At 40.9% G+C, this 17,226-nt stretch overlaps 1 protein-coding gene across 1 annotated transcript in view; it reads left to right on the top strand.

Moving 5' to 3' along the window:
• The window catches only part of SLC35F1 (solute carrier family 35 member F1), a 262,855-nt gene extending 253,484 nt beyond the window's left edge, over positions 1–9,371 (top strand). Inside the window, exon 8 of the mRNA XM_067294793.1 lies at positions 5,187–9,371. Within this exon, the coding sequence (XP_067150894.1) occupies positions 5,187–5,411 (225 nt within the window). The 3' untranslated portion in view covers positions 5,412–9,371. The remainder of the gene's footprint in view (positions 1–5,186) is intronic.
• Positions 9,372–17,226: the final 7,855 nt, after the last annotated feature.

Here is a 17,226-nt window from a genome sequence, read left to right as displayed (position 1 = left end):
CCTGTTTTCCTTTCTAAATTCATGATCTGTGTACTGAAGAATGGCTTGCTCTCTCCAGGCCCAGACAGGAATTTAATCCTTCTGAACAGTTTTTCTTTCCTTTTGTTTTCTTCTACTCTCTTTGTTTTATCATTATTCAAGAATGATGAGATCAGATGCACTGTTTCCTCCCCAGCAAGAAGTCTCTTTTGCACCTAGTTTTTCAGCTGGATTACTTTAATGCATGGGAATCTCAGGTGGAGATAATAGTAACATTTTAGCCATGATGGTTTAAGGATATAAGAAAGACAAGTTTTGCAGGGAGAAATAATAAGATGTAGGGGATAAGAAACAGTGGGGAGTAAATTTTGAAAGGTTTAATACTTCATTCTGGAAAAAAAAATCTAAATTTTCAGATGCCTTTATGTTGGTCTTCTTTGCTTTAGAAACCTTTTAATGTTTGACTTACTTCCAAGATGTCTAATTTTGATTCATTAGGAAAAAATACTGTGCATAAACTAAGTTGCAAATAGGTTTTATGAACTTCATATGCAATCATATGTAGCACTGTATTTTCTTTTATTTAGATAATTTATTAAGATATTTTATTTAGGTAATTTATTAAGGTATTTTATTTTTAAAAATCATTGCAAATATGTTTGGGTTCTGTTCTTCTTTAATGTAAATTAATCTGTGCATTGGTAGCAGAAAATAGGACTGATTTCACCATATATTTTCCATGGTCAACTAGACCTTACTGCTGTAGTGGTTTTCTGGCAGGGTTATACAGTACCACATACCAGAACTAAGAGCTAGACCCCTGCTCCTGCAGTTAAGCTATCAGATGCCATTAACTTTTCTGCTAAGCCTGACTGGGTGGTTATATTCGAGAACTGGTTCCCCAAGGAATGTCTCTTGGATAAACACCAGAAACATCCAGTCATCCCGAATCAATGCAGTTTTTGACAGACTAAGCAAATCATGTTATGCATATTGTCTTGTTACATTTGTCTAGCTTTTGCTTTGTAAGTTTATCTTCAAACTGACAGGCACCTAAAATGTATTTTTTATATGCTGAAAATTAACAGCAGTTTATTGTCAGTTATTTTCATTGCAGCTACTGAAAAATGTCCAGAGAAGACATCTTATTTTTGTCTTTCCAATATGTAATTTTTGTAAATATTGTTGTGTGCTCCGTATTGCATACTTTGAATGGGCAAGACTTTATAGACACCTTCTTCTGTCAGAGCAGAGCAGCCAAGCTGAGAACTGCAGGTTCCACGGTTGAAATCTAACTATTTGGTTTGGTTATTTAGTAAGTTTTGACAAATGCCTTTCAATATGACAAATTTGAATTTCAGTGAGGAAATCTGAAATGTTGTTGTAACTAAAATACTTTCTTTCTTTCTCTGCAAAGGAGGTCTCTGCCTGCTTTTCAAAAGAGGGTATCCTGGTTTCCCCTCTTTATTCAGTGGCATGTTAATCTTTCTTCTTCTGATTAAGGAGATTACAAGAACTATTCTTTATAAGCACATTCCAAGATACCATCAATAACTTGCTCCATCTTTTTATCACGGGCATACAGAGAGGATCCTCTCATCTATTTCCTCATCATATCTGTAGAGTGTCTCCTAACAAATGTCGATAGCTTACCATTTCCAGTTTGTTTGAGCTTTGGTACATTGTTGGGTTGCTTTGGGTTGGGAGGTTTTTTTGTTTTGTTCTTTACTGCAATGACATTTTCATCTCTCTAACTGAAATCCATCTGACCACAAATTTAGATACAGCATCAACACAGGAAATCGTAAATTGCATGGACTTTGCTGGCTGTGGAAGGAATGCAAGGCTCACTTCATTATTACTGCTGATTAAGTGTCATTCTCAAATGCTCCAGGTGCGATCAGAATCAAACTCTTCTAGGTACTGAACAAACACATGATGTTTGTCAGTTTGGTCTATGCTTTGTAGAATAATCAGGTAAAGAAAGAAAGAAGTGTTACTGTCTCCATTAAATAGATAAGAAACTGAGGCACAGCTAAAATGATTTTTGTGCACAAAAAATTTACATAAAGGCAGAAAATCAGTCCCAGGACTTGTGAGTGTTAGATCATTGATTTAATCACAAAGTCATCTGGTCTCTCAATGAAACTACATGATGAGCAAGTTTACATATATGTACCTATATGTGTAGATACAAAATCTATAGTAAAATTATTTAATGATATATAAACAAGAATTGACCTTTGAATTGCTTTCCATAAGGTGTGACCACTTACTGACACACATGAGCTAATCTGAGCTAAACAATTTCTGATCATGTTACTTTTTGAACAGCTTGCTATTATCCTGTTTCCATGGAGGGAAGTGGGATTTGGAAAGATCTACAAGTCTTAATTTTTTAATATTTTTTCTTAAAAGAAATATGTTTCTGTAGAAAGTGAGAGATAAGTTTGAAAAATGAAGCACAATATCATTCTAAAGCAGCTTTTTAGCCAAAGAGAGGAATTACAGACTTCCCAAGAGCTTACAGTTTTTTAGTGCTGTTGCATACAGGGTAGCAATGGAAAATGATCTTCTCACATTTCATTTTTTGTGAATGGCTCTTTCTGCTGTTTTTGAAGCTGTCTCTTTTGCTGTCTATTAACAGTGAATCTCAACAAATGAGGTTTTCAGGTCAAGATAAAAAAAATCCTTTCATGTAGACATAGCACTAGAGTATGCCTGGAAATACTAGCTTTAATAAAATACAAAGATTTCAGGTAGAGAGTCTGAGGAACACAATACAGTGAGTAGCAAATTTTGTATTTGATGAACTAAGACTGTATCCGTCCATCACACTGCTGGATTCACACTGATTTTAATAGGAGGCAAATTTTCATTGACTTCAGTCAGCTTTGTGTCAGTCTGACAATCTATTGAAAAAGCCAGTGACTTCTCTTATACCTACAATATATATTACTATATGTACTTGTTTTACCTCTGTAAAGTGAAATAGGCTGCAATCTTATTAACAGCCCTTCTACTTTAGGGCTGCAGAGAGCTGGTGATTGTTTCCTGCACTTCTTAGAAGTGCAGTCCAGCTTTTGCCTTAACTTGTTTCTAATCAAGAAAGGAAAGTAAGGATTGATACTGTTATAGAGCTGTCAGGATACAGGTCTCTTTACAGTGGTCGTGCATAGACGCTAAAGACCAGTGTTTCACGGACTTTACTTTAGATTTCCCCCAGCTATGGTCAAACCTTTCTCTGAAGCTGGAGAACTGCCCCTGGGGGACACACTGCCGTGGAAAGAGTATTAGGGGGCAAAAGATCCCATTGACGGGAAGCCACTGGGAGAAGAATGAGAGATATGGCCAAGTGGAGGGGATATGGCAGAGCTGGAGTCACAGAATAGAGTGAAAGTGAATTGGTTTTGGCTGGGCAGCTCCTAGAGAAAGAATAAGGGCACATTTAGCTGCTGAAAGCCCCACAAATTCCTCACAGCAGGACACAAGGCAATCACAAATCTGGCTGGCACTCTGGTTATACAGTCGAGCAAGCCAGCTGGCTGTGCTGGGTGAGAAATTCAGGCATGAGGTGGGAAGGAGGGACAATGGGAAACTCGGGAACTAGTTCCCAGTTTGGGAAACTAGACTCATTTGGCACTTGAGTTTTGCTTCAGCTTAGTTTAACCCACTGCTGCCAAGTGGTACCTGAGTTCACATACAAAGAGGAAATGGAAGGGGAAAGTGCTAAGAGCAAAATTAAACTGGCAAAAACTGAAAAAATGCTTTGAACAATGCATTGAAATGATTGACTTGGGTTTGATTGCCACGTAAGGGAGATCTAAGCCTAAACCAGTCCTTTCAGAGCTGTGACACATGGGAGGAATCCTTCAGCAGACTCATTGCTACAGCATTCGACATTGGGTTTGTGGCTGGTGGGACAGCTGGATGATTACATCAAATCATACTGCCAGATGACACATGAAGACCTGGTGACATTCTTGGAAAAAAGCAATTAATGACTGATGAAAAGCAGAACTCTTCCAACTCTGTAATCCTTCTGACATGCTTTAAACTTTCCCCATTATGGTGCTTTCCCTCTAAAACATACACACTAGCTGTGGGAAACAATAATAAATACAGTTATATCCCTCAGGGTTATGCACATAAAACTTTCAAAGATCCTTTGGAAGAGCTAATTCTGTAAAAAAGGCAAATGCTTCCCCGAGTGGGAAGTTGGATGCAGGTTGTGTGGGTCTGTTAAATGGCAGCAAATTAACATCACTACAGAGTTAGCTTAAATATAATTCACTTTCACCACAATGTTTATTTCTTTAAATATAAAAAGTAGAATTGATAAAGTTTTTGCCGGTATAATATAATCCAGTGTATCCATTCTGTGCCATGCTGAAATGATCCAAAGGAAACGAATTTGGCATCCATCAAAGCACCATAATCAGCAGGATTAAAAAACAGATTTGTAGACACCTTTATATAAAATAATAAAGTACTGCATGAGGCAGCCCATAACAGGTTGCAGCTAATTGTTGGTGTTTAAGTATGGATTCCTGACCACTGCAGAGCATAGGCACTTTCTAAACTCCCACTGAATACAAATCAGTTCTATATCCCCATCATAACAAATTGACTATACAATTTGTCCTTCACAGCTTCTCATGCACAGCGTACAAGAAAAAAAAAACTTGTAGTCTAGGATTAGGAGACAGGTCATCTGGGTTTAAAGTTCTTGTGCTCCCCATAGCAGGACCCAGTAGCCAATGCTGATATCTAACGGTCTCTGCTTTTAATTCCCTGGCTTTACCTTTACCTGCAAGGGCTAACATATTGCCACAAGGACTGTTTGTGTTGTATTTTTAGTCCAGGAACACTGAGTCTGGATATATCGGAAAATTCAAGTTGACCTCTCATCTAGTGGTGTTGTCTCCAAAAATATGCATACTTCAGCTTTCAGTGAGCTACCTGTCATACATACATCAAACCTCTTGAGGTCAACCTAGAGCGTGTTTCACAGCTGAAGTTCTTGTCCTGGCCAAGCCCACATTAAACTTTCAAAGAGATAGCCCCATAAAAAATTGGCACCCCAGGAGGCTTGTTCTGTGCTGCATGTGCAAAAACAAGGGTCTGTGTCTACCTCTGTCTGCAGGTCTTTGTGAGCTCAGGATAACCAGTGCTGTTTTTAATGACTCTAGTCTTATTCTGTTTAGTTTTCAGGACTTTACTTGTTGTCATTCTTCACTATCCTTGTTGGGCTGGTGCTCTACTCCTCCACGTCCACCTACGTAGCCCAGGATCCTCGGGTGTACAAGCAATTTCGAAATCCTTCAGGACCTGTTGTAGACCTGCCAGCCACCGGCCAGCTGGAGCCTTCAGTAACATACACCAGCCTAGGGCAGGAGACAGAAGAGGAGCCTCACGTTAGAGTTGCTTAAACCCCAGGCTGTCGGTCACCTACTGATGATTCAGTGGAGCTCGTATATCCATTATATCTGTATTGTACATAGAGAAAGGTATTTACCAGGTGCAGTTACACCGGTGAGCTGCAAGGTAGCAAATAAGGAAAGCTCGTAATTAATTGTTCCAGGGTGTTCATTGCAAGGAGATGCCAGTCCCTCGTTTAAGGTATTAGCAGCATGTTTGCAACACAAACTGCTGTATATGAATCACTAAATGCCAAACTACCTGCAAAAGATATTCAAAATATAAGCTGAAGCTGCAAGAAGAAAAATTCATAAAAGGGTGTTTTTGCACCTACTGAGCGATATTATGCCTAAACCACACAAGTTGTGGAAAAGCCACCTGTTTAGAGCAAATACACTTGTGCAGTCACTGTTAATTTCTCTGTATGATTTGTTTGGTTTGCACAAAATAGATGGGTTACTCATGGTAAAAACACCCTGACACATTTTTGCTAGCACCTTGGATTTGATGAGGAAAAGATAATGAATTCATCTGTGCTATCTATCTAGTTGCCCCTTCTAGGTAATCTGCTCCATGAATCCAGAGGAGGGACAACTTATAATATCCGTCTCTATTCTAGGAATAGGTATAAGGCGAGCATTTTAGCCTTTCTATATTTGCAGAAGTGAAGTACTCCAGCATTGACCTTTCTATGTTCCATGGCAGATTTCCTAGTGGCTGAGGTTCTGCATCAGGTGACAGGGAGTTAATTTCTCTGTAGTCGTGACTAATACAGGTTTCTTACTTTTTAAATTTTAACCTGTAAAAAGAAAAATGCATTTTCTAATTTCCTATGTATTGTACCTCTCCATGGTAAGATGACGTAGCATGTGGATCAGGGCACTTATTTTAGATACTCAGTGCATCAAGGGCGCCTTCTGCTGTTCCAGTTTGCTTAGTCTCATATGGTTCATTATTCTAACAATAGCCATTTAGAAACATGCTAGTTTTTCACCAAAACCCACAAATTGTAAAAATCAGGAAGACTGTGTGAGTAATTCATGAATAGAAAGACTGGACCATCTGCTGGTATTGCTGCAGTAGCACAAAGACATTCATACCAGTGGTGTGTAGCCAATTATTTTTCATTAACTAGAAAACTAGCAGAAGAATCCAGCAGTTTTTATATATTCCTGGGGACATGTGAAAGTAGTAAGGGTGTGCTCTACAACTGTACTTCTGCTCCAGGAGCCTTATCAGAAATGGGGGAAATCTTAGTTACAGCCATGAAAATCCATACCTGCCTAAATGTTTTGCTGTTCTGAGAGCACAATAAAAGGAAAAGAAATCATTATTTCAACACCCCTCATCTATTTTTGACTTAAAATTGCAGAAAGGAAGATAGATAGTCTTATGTCTAACAGATAGGATAGGGATTCAGGAGAGCTTGTCACACCTCTGTGGGATCTTGGGCACACCTTCTGTGTGGCTTAGTTTCCCAACCTGTGTATAAGGGGATAGTGTTATTTTACCTACCTCACAGGGGTGCCAAGGGACCAAGGTGTTTTAGAACACTTCAAGAGCTTCAGAAAAAAGGAGTTTAAGTACAAAACAGTGCTATAAAAGTGTGTATACATTCATCATGTTTGAAAATGGGGTTTACAACAGGGTTGATGAATTTTCTGCTTGTAGGCATATAAGATGAATTTGTTTTAAAAGGCGTTCTGCTAAAGAAGTCTGTCTCAAGTAAAAATGTAGGGCTTTGTGTTTGAAAAATACAACTTACCTAGTTCTATTTTAAAAAGAAAAAAAAATGCATACTTTGGAAATTAGAAAGGCCACACAGTTCAGCCAAGCAGAATGAATTTCTGCTGAGGTAACATTCATCTTTTACAGTCCTGTTCTGCTTTAACATAAAAAGGGGCAAAGCAGATTGGGAGATGTTTTTATACAAATATAAATGAGGTGATGAATGCCAAAATGCTATTGAACAGCAGAATATCTGTTGTATCTTGTTCTTGCCGTGGATGAGGAAAAGAGGCAATTTCTGTCCCATCGTGTTCAGGCTGTCTGCCATGATCCTGCTGCAGCTGAGGGAAGGGTCTGCAGTGTTGTCAAACCATGCCCAGTACTTTTGCAAAATTTTCAGTTAGGATTGCTTGCTTTGAAAAATAACAAATTCAGGATTTTTTTTCCTGCCTTCCGATTTTTTAATCTTTAGGATTCATGTTTCCAAGCTTTTTCTCTGCACCCGCTGAGGGTTTAAAAAATGATTCCCACAGTGAAACAGATTCCATATTCTGGAAAGTCTAAGCACTAAAGGATTCACAGTTAAAAAAAGAAAAAGACAAATCAAGAAAGAGCCACCCTGGGATTACTGACACTCCCACTCTGAGCGGAGAATCGCTTGACTCCCATTTGACACATCAGGGTAAGGCTTGAGGGGTGGAAGTCCAGGTGGGAGGTGCATGGTTGGGTGGAACCCTCATGCATTGAGGGCCAGCAAACATCCTTCTGTCAAGTCCTGTGATGGCTTCAACCTGAAGCTGGTTTTGGTACCTTTCCCAGGAGCACGGGCCCTGGTTACAAATATCATGGGTCTCTCAGGTACCTGGAGACACGCTGGTGGGCACCTGTCATTGCAGTCTTTTTGCTGCCTTTTATACCAATTAAATACCTTTCTCTGAACATTAGTCCCCATGTTGGTCTTGAGAGCTTTGAGGATTGCGTGCGTGTGTTCGTTTCATGTTTACAATTCCTTCATTTTGCATAATTGTTTTGGTTTACTTCATTATTAGTATTTATTTTTAAGCCAAATGTTTGTAGTCCTTTCCCCTCCTCCTCTTCATTTTTCTGACCCTATTTTGTAGATGTTTGTTAGAGTCTTATGAGAAATAACTAGCAGAAGACATGTCCAGGTCAGTTCACTGGTCTGGGAGTTTTTACATGCAAAGGTTTGCAGTCCATGGATGGCTGAGATGTGCCATCCAAAGCAATTTTTATAGGCTATTTTAAAAGGCTCCATTGTACGGAAATAAATTGTGAATGGTCCAGTTTGCACTCTACACCCAACACAACCAGCCCATGCATTCTTGCACATGAAGAGTTTCATGTCACTGGGAGATCTTTCTGTGGGGTTGCTTTATTTGTTATGTCTCTCATTTAAAAAAAAAAAAAGTTGATACTTCAATTAGCCCCAGTGTGCTAGTACTGGATGGACCTCAAAGGAAAATAGTAGTATAGCTTTACAAGTAACTGTTGACTGAAAAAGTGAGGTCTAGTGAAGAAAAATATCATTTCTACCTGTTTTGTTTTCTGCAATTCAAGACCTCATTACACACCAGCAAAGGTACAGCTATCCAACTGGCAGCTACTCTACTTGTTGCGTTAGGACATCACTAGTTCTACCTAGATCTTTGCCTGAACAAACTGAAACTCTGCTACATTGCTGGCAGTGAGCGGCCCTTAGCAAGACTGATGTAATTTTCTGCTACTGGATGAAAACGTTCACTGGGAGACAGACCTTGTCTTTGTTCCAACTATAAAAACTTTCAAAACACCAACAACAGACCAAGCAATTGAAAATTTTGCACCACTGTGTCGTATGAAAAAGTTTCAATGTATAGTTTAGAGATTGCTAACTTGTGCTATTAACATTTTGACAAGTGTGTAGTATTGTTTTCTTTCCTTTTTTTAAACCATTTAGTATTCCTGAGCTAGCTACAAATATGAATTTTACCCCATGGGTAGGATTTTATTGTTAAATGCCATAATAAAGCACACTAATCTTGACACTGCAAAGGGAAATATGAACCAAAACCAAAACCAACCAAACAAAATCCCAACCCCAAATCCTTCATCAAAAAGCTGAACAAACCCTTCTCCATTTTGATATTTGCATGTTCCTATATGGACTGGCTGTGGCAATGTAATGCCTTGTATAATGTTTTCAAATAAAAAGAAATAAATGCTTTATGAAAGCAGGGCTATTAGTTTCCTTGTCTCTTTCCTTACTGATTTATTAGCCTAAAATGATTTTTCTGAAGTGTAAATCTTGATCTCGGAGCATGATTCTTCAGCATGCTGAGGACTTCTTTCCTTCATGAGGTTTCTTACCCATACCTAGGTCCAAGGGTGCAATTCAGGTGTCTAAACAAAGGTGTCGTGAGACCCCTCGGTTACCTTACCTGACACCCTGGTACTGCTCCAGCAGCGTGGTGTCTCCTGTGCATCCTCTTATCTTATCTGCCAGTCCCATGTGGCCATCTCAGATATCCTGCAGTAGCTAAAATGATATTAGCTGCCCTCATTTAGACACAACAAGCACTCCTTCGTTGTCTTCTTGAAATGGTTATTTAATGCAGAATTAATCTGGGCAATATACTTGTAAGACATTGAAGGCCTTGCCTGGCAGTGGTTGCTGAATATCTGCTGCTGTCTTGCCAGCCCACCTTTCCCGGCCCCTGGGCCTTGCGTGGCCAGCCGCGGTGGCCCCCACTGCCGCATGACTCCCAGAAGAGTCCTGGAGCAGGAAAAGAATAGAAGGAGGCATAAATCAGACACTGGAGGGAAAAGGTGCTGCAGGAGGAGCAGAACTGGGGAAGGAAAGAAAGCGAGACGTGCACCATGTAAAGTCTGCATAGAGGAAAGGAAAGGAAGATCCTGAGTGCATGAGAGCAAAGGGTTTTGTGAACGCGTGTTGACCTCAAGCATATTTGTCAACACATGCATCTGTCTGTCTCTGTTTGGCTGATGTCTCTGGCGGAAAATTCACATCAGTGTTTCTCACACACTTCAGTGCTGGGAGTAAAAAAGGAATGGAGCCTGGTGAGCTCATTCCAACCTCTTATTGCACCAGACTAGTTATAACTGCATGGGCTGCCATACATTATAAAGCCAGCACCTATGTGCTGTTTTAAGTCTGAATGTTTCCTACGTTATCAAGACTTCAGGAAACTATGTTACTGTGTATGGCTTTTTCATGCTAACTGTTGGTTTGCATTTTCCTCCAACTTTGCTCAAGCGTGCCTCCAGTGTTACAAAAATCTCCTTTTATTGCCTGGCTAGAACTCAGCCTGGGTGCTTAAGTCATACAAATAGTGATTGCTTGGAATTACTCTAAAAATAGATTATAGATAGGTATAAAATGGTCTTCCTTTCTGTAATATCACACATGCTTCAGTGCTGAAGGACTCTCAATCAACTTAAACCTACCAGTCCCCCTTTGTTTTTATTTATTTAGAACAGGCTCTCCAAAATATCAGAAATCCTGAGCTGAATGCTTAACAGTAATATGCCATCGCATATGATTTAGGAAGCAGATAGAGAAGTTATTTTGTTAAGTCTGCTGCATGATTTAAGACAAAAGACATGCAAAAACAAAAACAGGGGGGGAACACTTCTGTTTGTGCAGTCACATATACCTGTCCCCATAGTGAATGCAAAGCAGGTAGCAAATGCTAATGACACAGTAGTCATGGTGACATTGGAGTAACAGCATTAGATACATCTAATTTAAGGTCATGCACTGACATACTTAGTGATAAAAATTTCTGTTGTAAGGGGGAAGCTCATTCAAATATGGTGGAAGGCCTGGGATCACTGCTCAGACACAGGCTGGTTGTGAGCCATCAACATGAGACAGTCGTGAAATGGCAGCTGCAACTCTGGGATACACCATAATTTTTCTTCTTATCCTAAAAGTTTGATTTTTAATTGAAAACAATGCACTGAGTTTCTCTGGTATTCATGAGATCAGAATTTGGCCCTTTATAGATAGTCTAACATTGCAGAATCTCTTTAATAAATACAGATACTTTCAATCCTATATGCTATACAAATATTTATAATTTTGAGACTAGGCAAAGCTGATTTTATTGGACTTACAAATTTTATTCTACTTTAGATTATGATTTATAACCTTCAGCTACAGCTGACTTTTCTGTGACTCCTGATTACATACAATGCCCTCAGGCAATTGTCGAGTGCTACCCTGATTTTAATAATGCATCATTAATTCCTTACTGTCAAATACATTATTTATACTAAATATTGCATTTTATTCCCCATGTTCTTGATAGGAGTAGACTCATCCAATTTTAATATAACTGCAAAATTGTTGTCAATACGAGGTCTTTTCACCCCCATATGTGAAATATGTACATGCTCATCAGGAACAAAAAGCACTGGATTTAACATGCATAGCACACTGACTTTTTTCTTCAAGGCCTTGCCAGAGCAGAAAAAGCTAATGAACATGTGCTGAGGTTACATGATCATTGAGCACTGACATCCGAAGCAATTTGAGTATGATGCTGGAGACACTTTGCATATAGAAGAGTGAGTCTGATAGTTGGTTGGGCTGGATTTTTACAGGTGCACAATGCCTGGAAGTCCATGGAGCAAAATTATGCAAGGTAATGCATATTTAACTTCACACTGCTAATACTAGCCAGCTTCACAGAAGTCTGGCTTTTTGCCAGATTCATAGCAAACTAGCAATCAACATTTGCATATTCTTAAAATGACAACTTGCCTAAATGAAATTCCTGAGTGAGAAGGGGGAGAGGACTGGCCTAATCACAACAATAATCTGAACAGTCTCATTATGTGGCTCCTTATGAGCTTTTGCTTGAATTATCTAATGCAGTTCTTGGCATTAAACAGATTTGCAGATGCTAAATAGGTCACACAGGTATACAACCATTGGAATGGATTTCACAAGTCCTTATGCCCCCAGACTTCTTCTGTGAGCCTACATTTTAATTAAAAAGAAAAGAGAGTACCCACAAAATAGGATGACAAGTTCATTTAAAACTGGTACAGTTCAGTTTTGCCACACTTCAATCTGCATTCAATCAAAAAGCAAGTTGACGAGGTACTTTAGAGCTGCAGGTCCTGCTTTGGCATTGCAGCCTTGGAGCCCACCACCTCCAGCTGCGGCACAGCCCGATGAGGTGCTGTGCAATGCAAGTGGGCCCCAGTGGCCAGCAAAGCACTAAAAAAAAAAAAAAAAAAAAAGATAGCTCTGTTTGTCCCACTACCTTTTGAATCCCTGATTTAAGTGAGCTTGCTTATGTCTCCAAGACCCTTGACAATCCTGACTTTTCTCCCCTATCTGCTCTCAACACCCTACCTCCCTCTCCATTAGCTTGGGTCCTCTGCCTGCTTGCTAACCTCTCACATAAACAGCTTGCTGCCTTGTTATTTAAGTCAAGCAAAATGGGCTGCTAGCCTTAATGTGGAGCAACAGTCATAGCATATTTAAACAGGAGCTTCTTTCAGTATCTGTATGGACATCAGACTCCAGCCCTGCTCCATTGCAACAGGAGAAGTTAAAAAAAATTACAATAAAATAAAATAGCCCCACCACAATTCTACTATTCAAGTACTGCCTTCAACCAGTCATGAGAGATCTGAGAAATAAGTGTGAGAAAATGTGTTTTTTCCTGCTATTTGATTTACAGAGAAGATGAAAATTCTCACTTGATAAAGCTGTCTCTGACTTTAAGAGCAGTAGCTGGTAGAGGATGAGCCACTGGTATCTCTGAGGTCCTTGACTCCAGCAGCTCAATAACAAAAGAAGCCTTATTATTTCAGGCTGGGAAGTGACATTTGAACCGAGCGATGGTAACCCACATCATCCTTTCCTGAAGGAAAAGACAAAGAAATGTAACAAGCAAAACATCTCTCCAGCTCATAAAGACTTGAATTATTTCCAGAGATGGTATCCACAACCCATTCATGTACACAGAAGCTGACCTCTTCCTAAGTCTTTCCCCCTGCAGCCTCTGTTTTCCTCTCCAGCCTCTGTGTGGCTGGTCACACCAAGGGTAGAATTACTGCCATAAAAATAACAGTTTTCCCAAGGTGTGACTGTGATAACCCACAGCTCCTCTTGCTCCTTGTAGAAGTGACTCCTCTGAGCACTTTTGAGCTATGTTTGGTGCAAACGTGAACCGTGGCTGAGCTGTCATTTGTGATCATAGGCGGGAAGCAGGATTGTGCATACGCAGCCCCCCAAAACTAAATCTTTGCTTCCACTGCACACCTCGATTTATGAGCGAGGATAGAGATGCAGCCCCAGCTGAGCTCTTTCTCTTTTTTCCTTCAGGTGTTGGGGGCCAAGGGGGAGGATGCATGCACAAGACAGTGAGAAAACCTTGTGCTGCTACAGCTACCTGAGTTCAAATTTCATGAGTAAATGTGAGAGTGTGCTCAGCAGAGCCAGCACGCTGGCACTTTCCATGGGCTTACTTTAATTAAAGTTACTGTTGTAAACTACTGAGGTAAAGAAAGTAAATGCAACAGCTGTGCTAGCAATGGCTTGTCTCTACTATTGTGGAAAGAGAAACTTCACTGCCAGTTACAACAGGTATTTTATTATGCCAAGGGAATACTAATGGACTTGCCTTCGAATTTGCATCATGCAACATCACAGAGAGGCAACATGTTCATTAAAAAATCCCATAGCACTCTGATTTTAAATTGCACATTTTCCTTGTGACTTTGCCGTGCTTTTTGCCCACACATGGCACCAAGAGACCTTTTCCACTTCAGTGTCTGAGGTTTGCAGCAGAATGCAGATACACAAAGGCCAAAGAAAGTCTTTGTCAGCCCAAGCACACCCTGCTGGGAGCTACAGTCGCATGGAATTCAGGCCTGCCCCTCTCTTACATAATGAGCAATTAAGGCAAGATGGTGTTTGGAAGGCCAGTCCCAACCTCCTGCAGCACCCTGTGCTGATGAAGGGGAAGACAAGCAAATTCAGAGGTCTTTCTCCACCTTTTGGAAGAGGAGATCACTGAGGCTGCAGCTTCCAGGCAAAGACCCCCTCAGGAGTCAAGCCACATCCTGTCCCCGCTGCCTCCTGCCCCAGCCCCTCCAAGGCAGTCAGACCCTGCAGGTCAGCACCTCCGTGGCTGCTCCCAGCTCCTCCTGCCCTGGCTCGGAGAGGGACAGGTGGGAAGGGATGTCTGTCTGCCCGCTGCAGCAGGCTCACCAGGCGGTTTGGGCCAGGGGAAGCAGGACTAGTGAGCAGGGCATGAAGAGGCAACTTTGGGAAGAGCTGGGGAGGATCCAAGTGGAAGACAACAAGCTGCTTTTGGGCATGGCCCAGCATAGCTGGCAGGTGGGTGCGTGGCAGAAAGGCAGGAGAGAGGCAGGGAGACAGCGAAGGAAGCTGGGACGATAAGAACGGGGCTTGAGGACATGGACAGGAGTAGGGGATGGGAGGGGGAACATCATAGATACACGCGTTTCTGAGGACACTTTGGTTGGCAGCACGTGGTACTTGAACCAAGTGCCCAGGGCTGTCGCCCTCACTGCTGGCAGAGGAGGAGCACCAGGCTTGCGGAGGATGAACAGAGAGAGTCTCCCAGAGGGCAGGAGAAGGGAAAGTGGGAGCAGAAGAGAGGCCGGGAGGGTAAAAGGGAACAAAATTGAGGTGGGCTCTGCCTGCACCTTCTGGGTGAGCAGCACCAGCCCGTCAAGGTGCTGTGACTTCTCTCCAGATATGATAGAGCAACAGGTCTCCTTCACATCATAATGCAATTTCTGCTGACCTCTATTAATGTTAGAAAATGGGGACTTTTATTCTTAACAGTTCTCCTTGACTTTTAGTGACACTGTAGTCGCCTGCCCTCCTGCATTGCAATGCTTTTCCATGGGCTCCCATTTCTATACCTCCACGTGCTGCTCCATAGTCACTATAGACCACTGCTGGCCTGGCCTCTTCTCGTTTAATCACTTCAGGGGACTTTTTGATGGCAGTTTGTAAGAAAACAAGCTATACTTAACTTGATTATTTTGTGATTCATGCAGGTGTACTCCTTTTTTTTCTTTTTTCCTCATACCTAAAGGCCTGGCTGCCCAGTCAGGCTGTAATCCTGACTGTTTTTCAGGAGGTTCAGTTGGCTGTCTCTGAAATCACAATGGAAATAAAAATGAGCTGCACGTGCAGATGGCTCCTCCGTAGAAGCTGTATCTTGAGGTGTTTGTGTCGGATGTGTGTGTACTTAAAACAAAAACTACCAAAGCAAACATACAACCCCTCCTTGACTGTTCAAGACAGAAGTAAAATTCCTCTGCAAGCATGTCTGTACAGAAAGGGACTTTATTCTTGTTATCAGACAAGATATTCTTGTTACCTTCTCTTTCCCCCCCCCCCCACCAATGCCCCCATAACTGGCTTTTAAAAACGTAATTAATATATGAGAGGAAATTCTTGCTCTGTCAAATATTGGTATTCTGGAGAGATGACATCTCTGTGAATGTGAAAGATGGTCAGTAAGCCTGAGTAAAGGGAAAATAACCCACTCTAGTTTGTTTTTCTTTATTTTACGGTGTTGGTACTGGCTGTCTTCTGACTTCCCTTTACAAAAATCTGAATGACGATTAGTAAGTGTGTCTGAGGCTCTGTAAGAAAGAGGAGTGTCTGGAGTTTGCCACTAACAGCTTAATCTAACAAGGAGTGACAGGCATTTTTTGTTCATTATTTTAAAATATTTTGTTTGGAAGAATTTCAGGACTTTTTAAATGCCTCAATCTGGTTATACCAACATTTCTGGACCAAAGCAACTCCCAGTTCTTATGTTCAGTGCTTCCTCTCCTGCCTGCTTCATACCTGACTTGCAACAAGCCTGCGAAAGAAAAGTGTCTCTTCTTTCACTGCTCAGTCTGCAGAAAGAGAAAAAATGGGGGAAGAGAAATAAGGGGAAAAAAACTGGCAGGGCTCTGTGCACCTCTGCTGTGACAGTTCCTCCTCTGTAACTGCAGGTCCGTAATAGCCAAGATTCCCCCATGCTCTTCCTCCCCTAGGCCTGGAAATGTGCCCATGCCATTAGTAGCAGAGCCTAAGGGATCCATTTTGAAATACAGAGTTGATTGATACAGAGAATAAAGTTAAGAAAGAGTGAAGCAGCACATACAAGAGCACACTAAATGGAAGCTTATAACCATTAACAAAGAATTGGTTCCATCAGTAATAATACATTGTGAGAATACATTGTGAAAAATAATACAACTAAAATGTTGGGCCATTCTGATTTCTGTGAAATTAAAGGTGTGGTGCCTAGAAAACGGATCAGACAGTTTTGCCATCCACTGATGCTGTGGAAGGAATAATCACCAAATGGAAAGAGATGTCTATGCTAGTAGCAATTGCACCTTCTGTGGATGAAAACATATCACTCATGGGAACTGCTTTACTTCCAAGGGCATGGTTTTCCTCCCAGAGCCCCACAGAATGTATCCTTTTCCAGGTTCCTCTCACTTAGAGTTGATGGCCTCAATGCAATTGGTTACTTGGGCTTTGCATACAGAAAGGTGATTTTTTCACCATATCAATTTAACATGCAATTATTTGTATTTATATTGTTTAGATATGAACAAAAATAATTTTTAGCCTGATGAAGGTATGGCAGGTGACCTCACTGGGATTTAGCTGCTCTGTGTCTGTCATTTTTTTGATAGACCTCAAGCCCCTAAATCACTATCAAATAGATATTTGCGCTACCCAGCACAAATTGTCTCAAAAGAGACAATTCCTTCTTTATTTCTTCCAGCTCATGTGGAGTCTAAAACTTTGGCTTAGTCACATGGAAAAACTTGATTCGTATAACTAGACCTGAATGTTTCTATTATGTAGCTAAATATAAGTGTGTAAGTGTGTGTGTGTGTGTGTGTGTACACATGCACACATATATACATGCTATATATACACTGTAGCTCCATGCATCTTGTGGGTGACACCTGTACCATGTCCATTTGGACTTCATGCTTTCTTTCTGATGAGACAAATGATCAGCACTGATTCTGAGTGATGGCAGGGCCACATCTTATTTCTTT

The sequence above is a fragment of the Apteryx mantelli genome, chromosome 3 (genome assembly GCF_036417845.1).
Source record: "Apteryx mantelli isolate bAptMan1 chromosome 3, bAptMan1.hap1, whole genome shotgun sequence".
In the NCBI taxonomy this organism is placed as follows: Eukaryota; Metazoa; Chordata; class Aves; order Apterygiformes; family Apterygidae; genus Apteryx; species Apteryx mantelli.
This window is presented reverse-complemented; position numbering and strand designations above follow the sequence as displayed.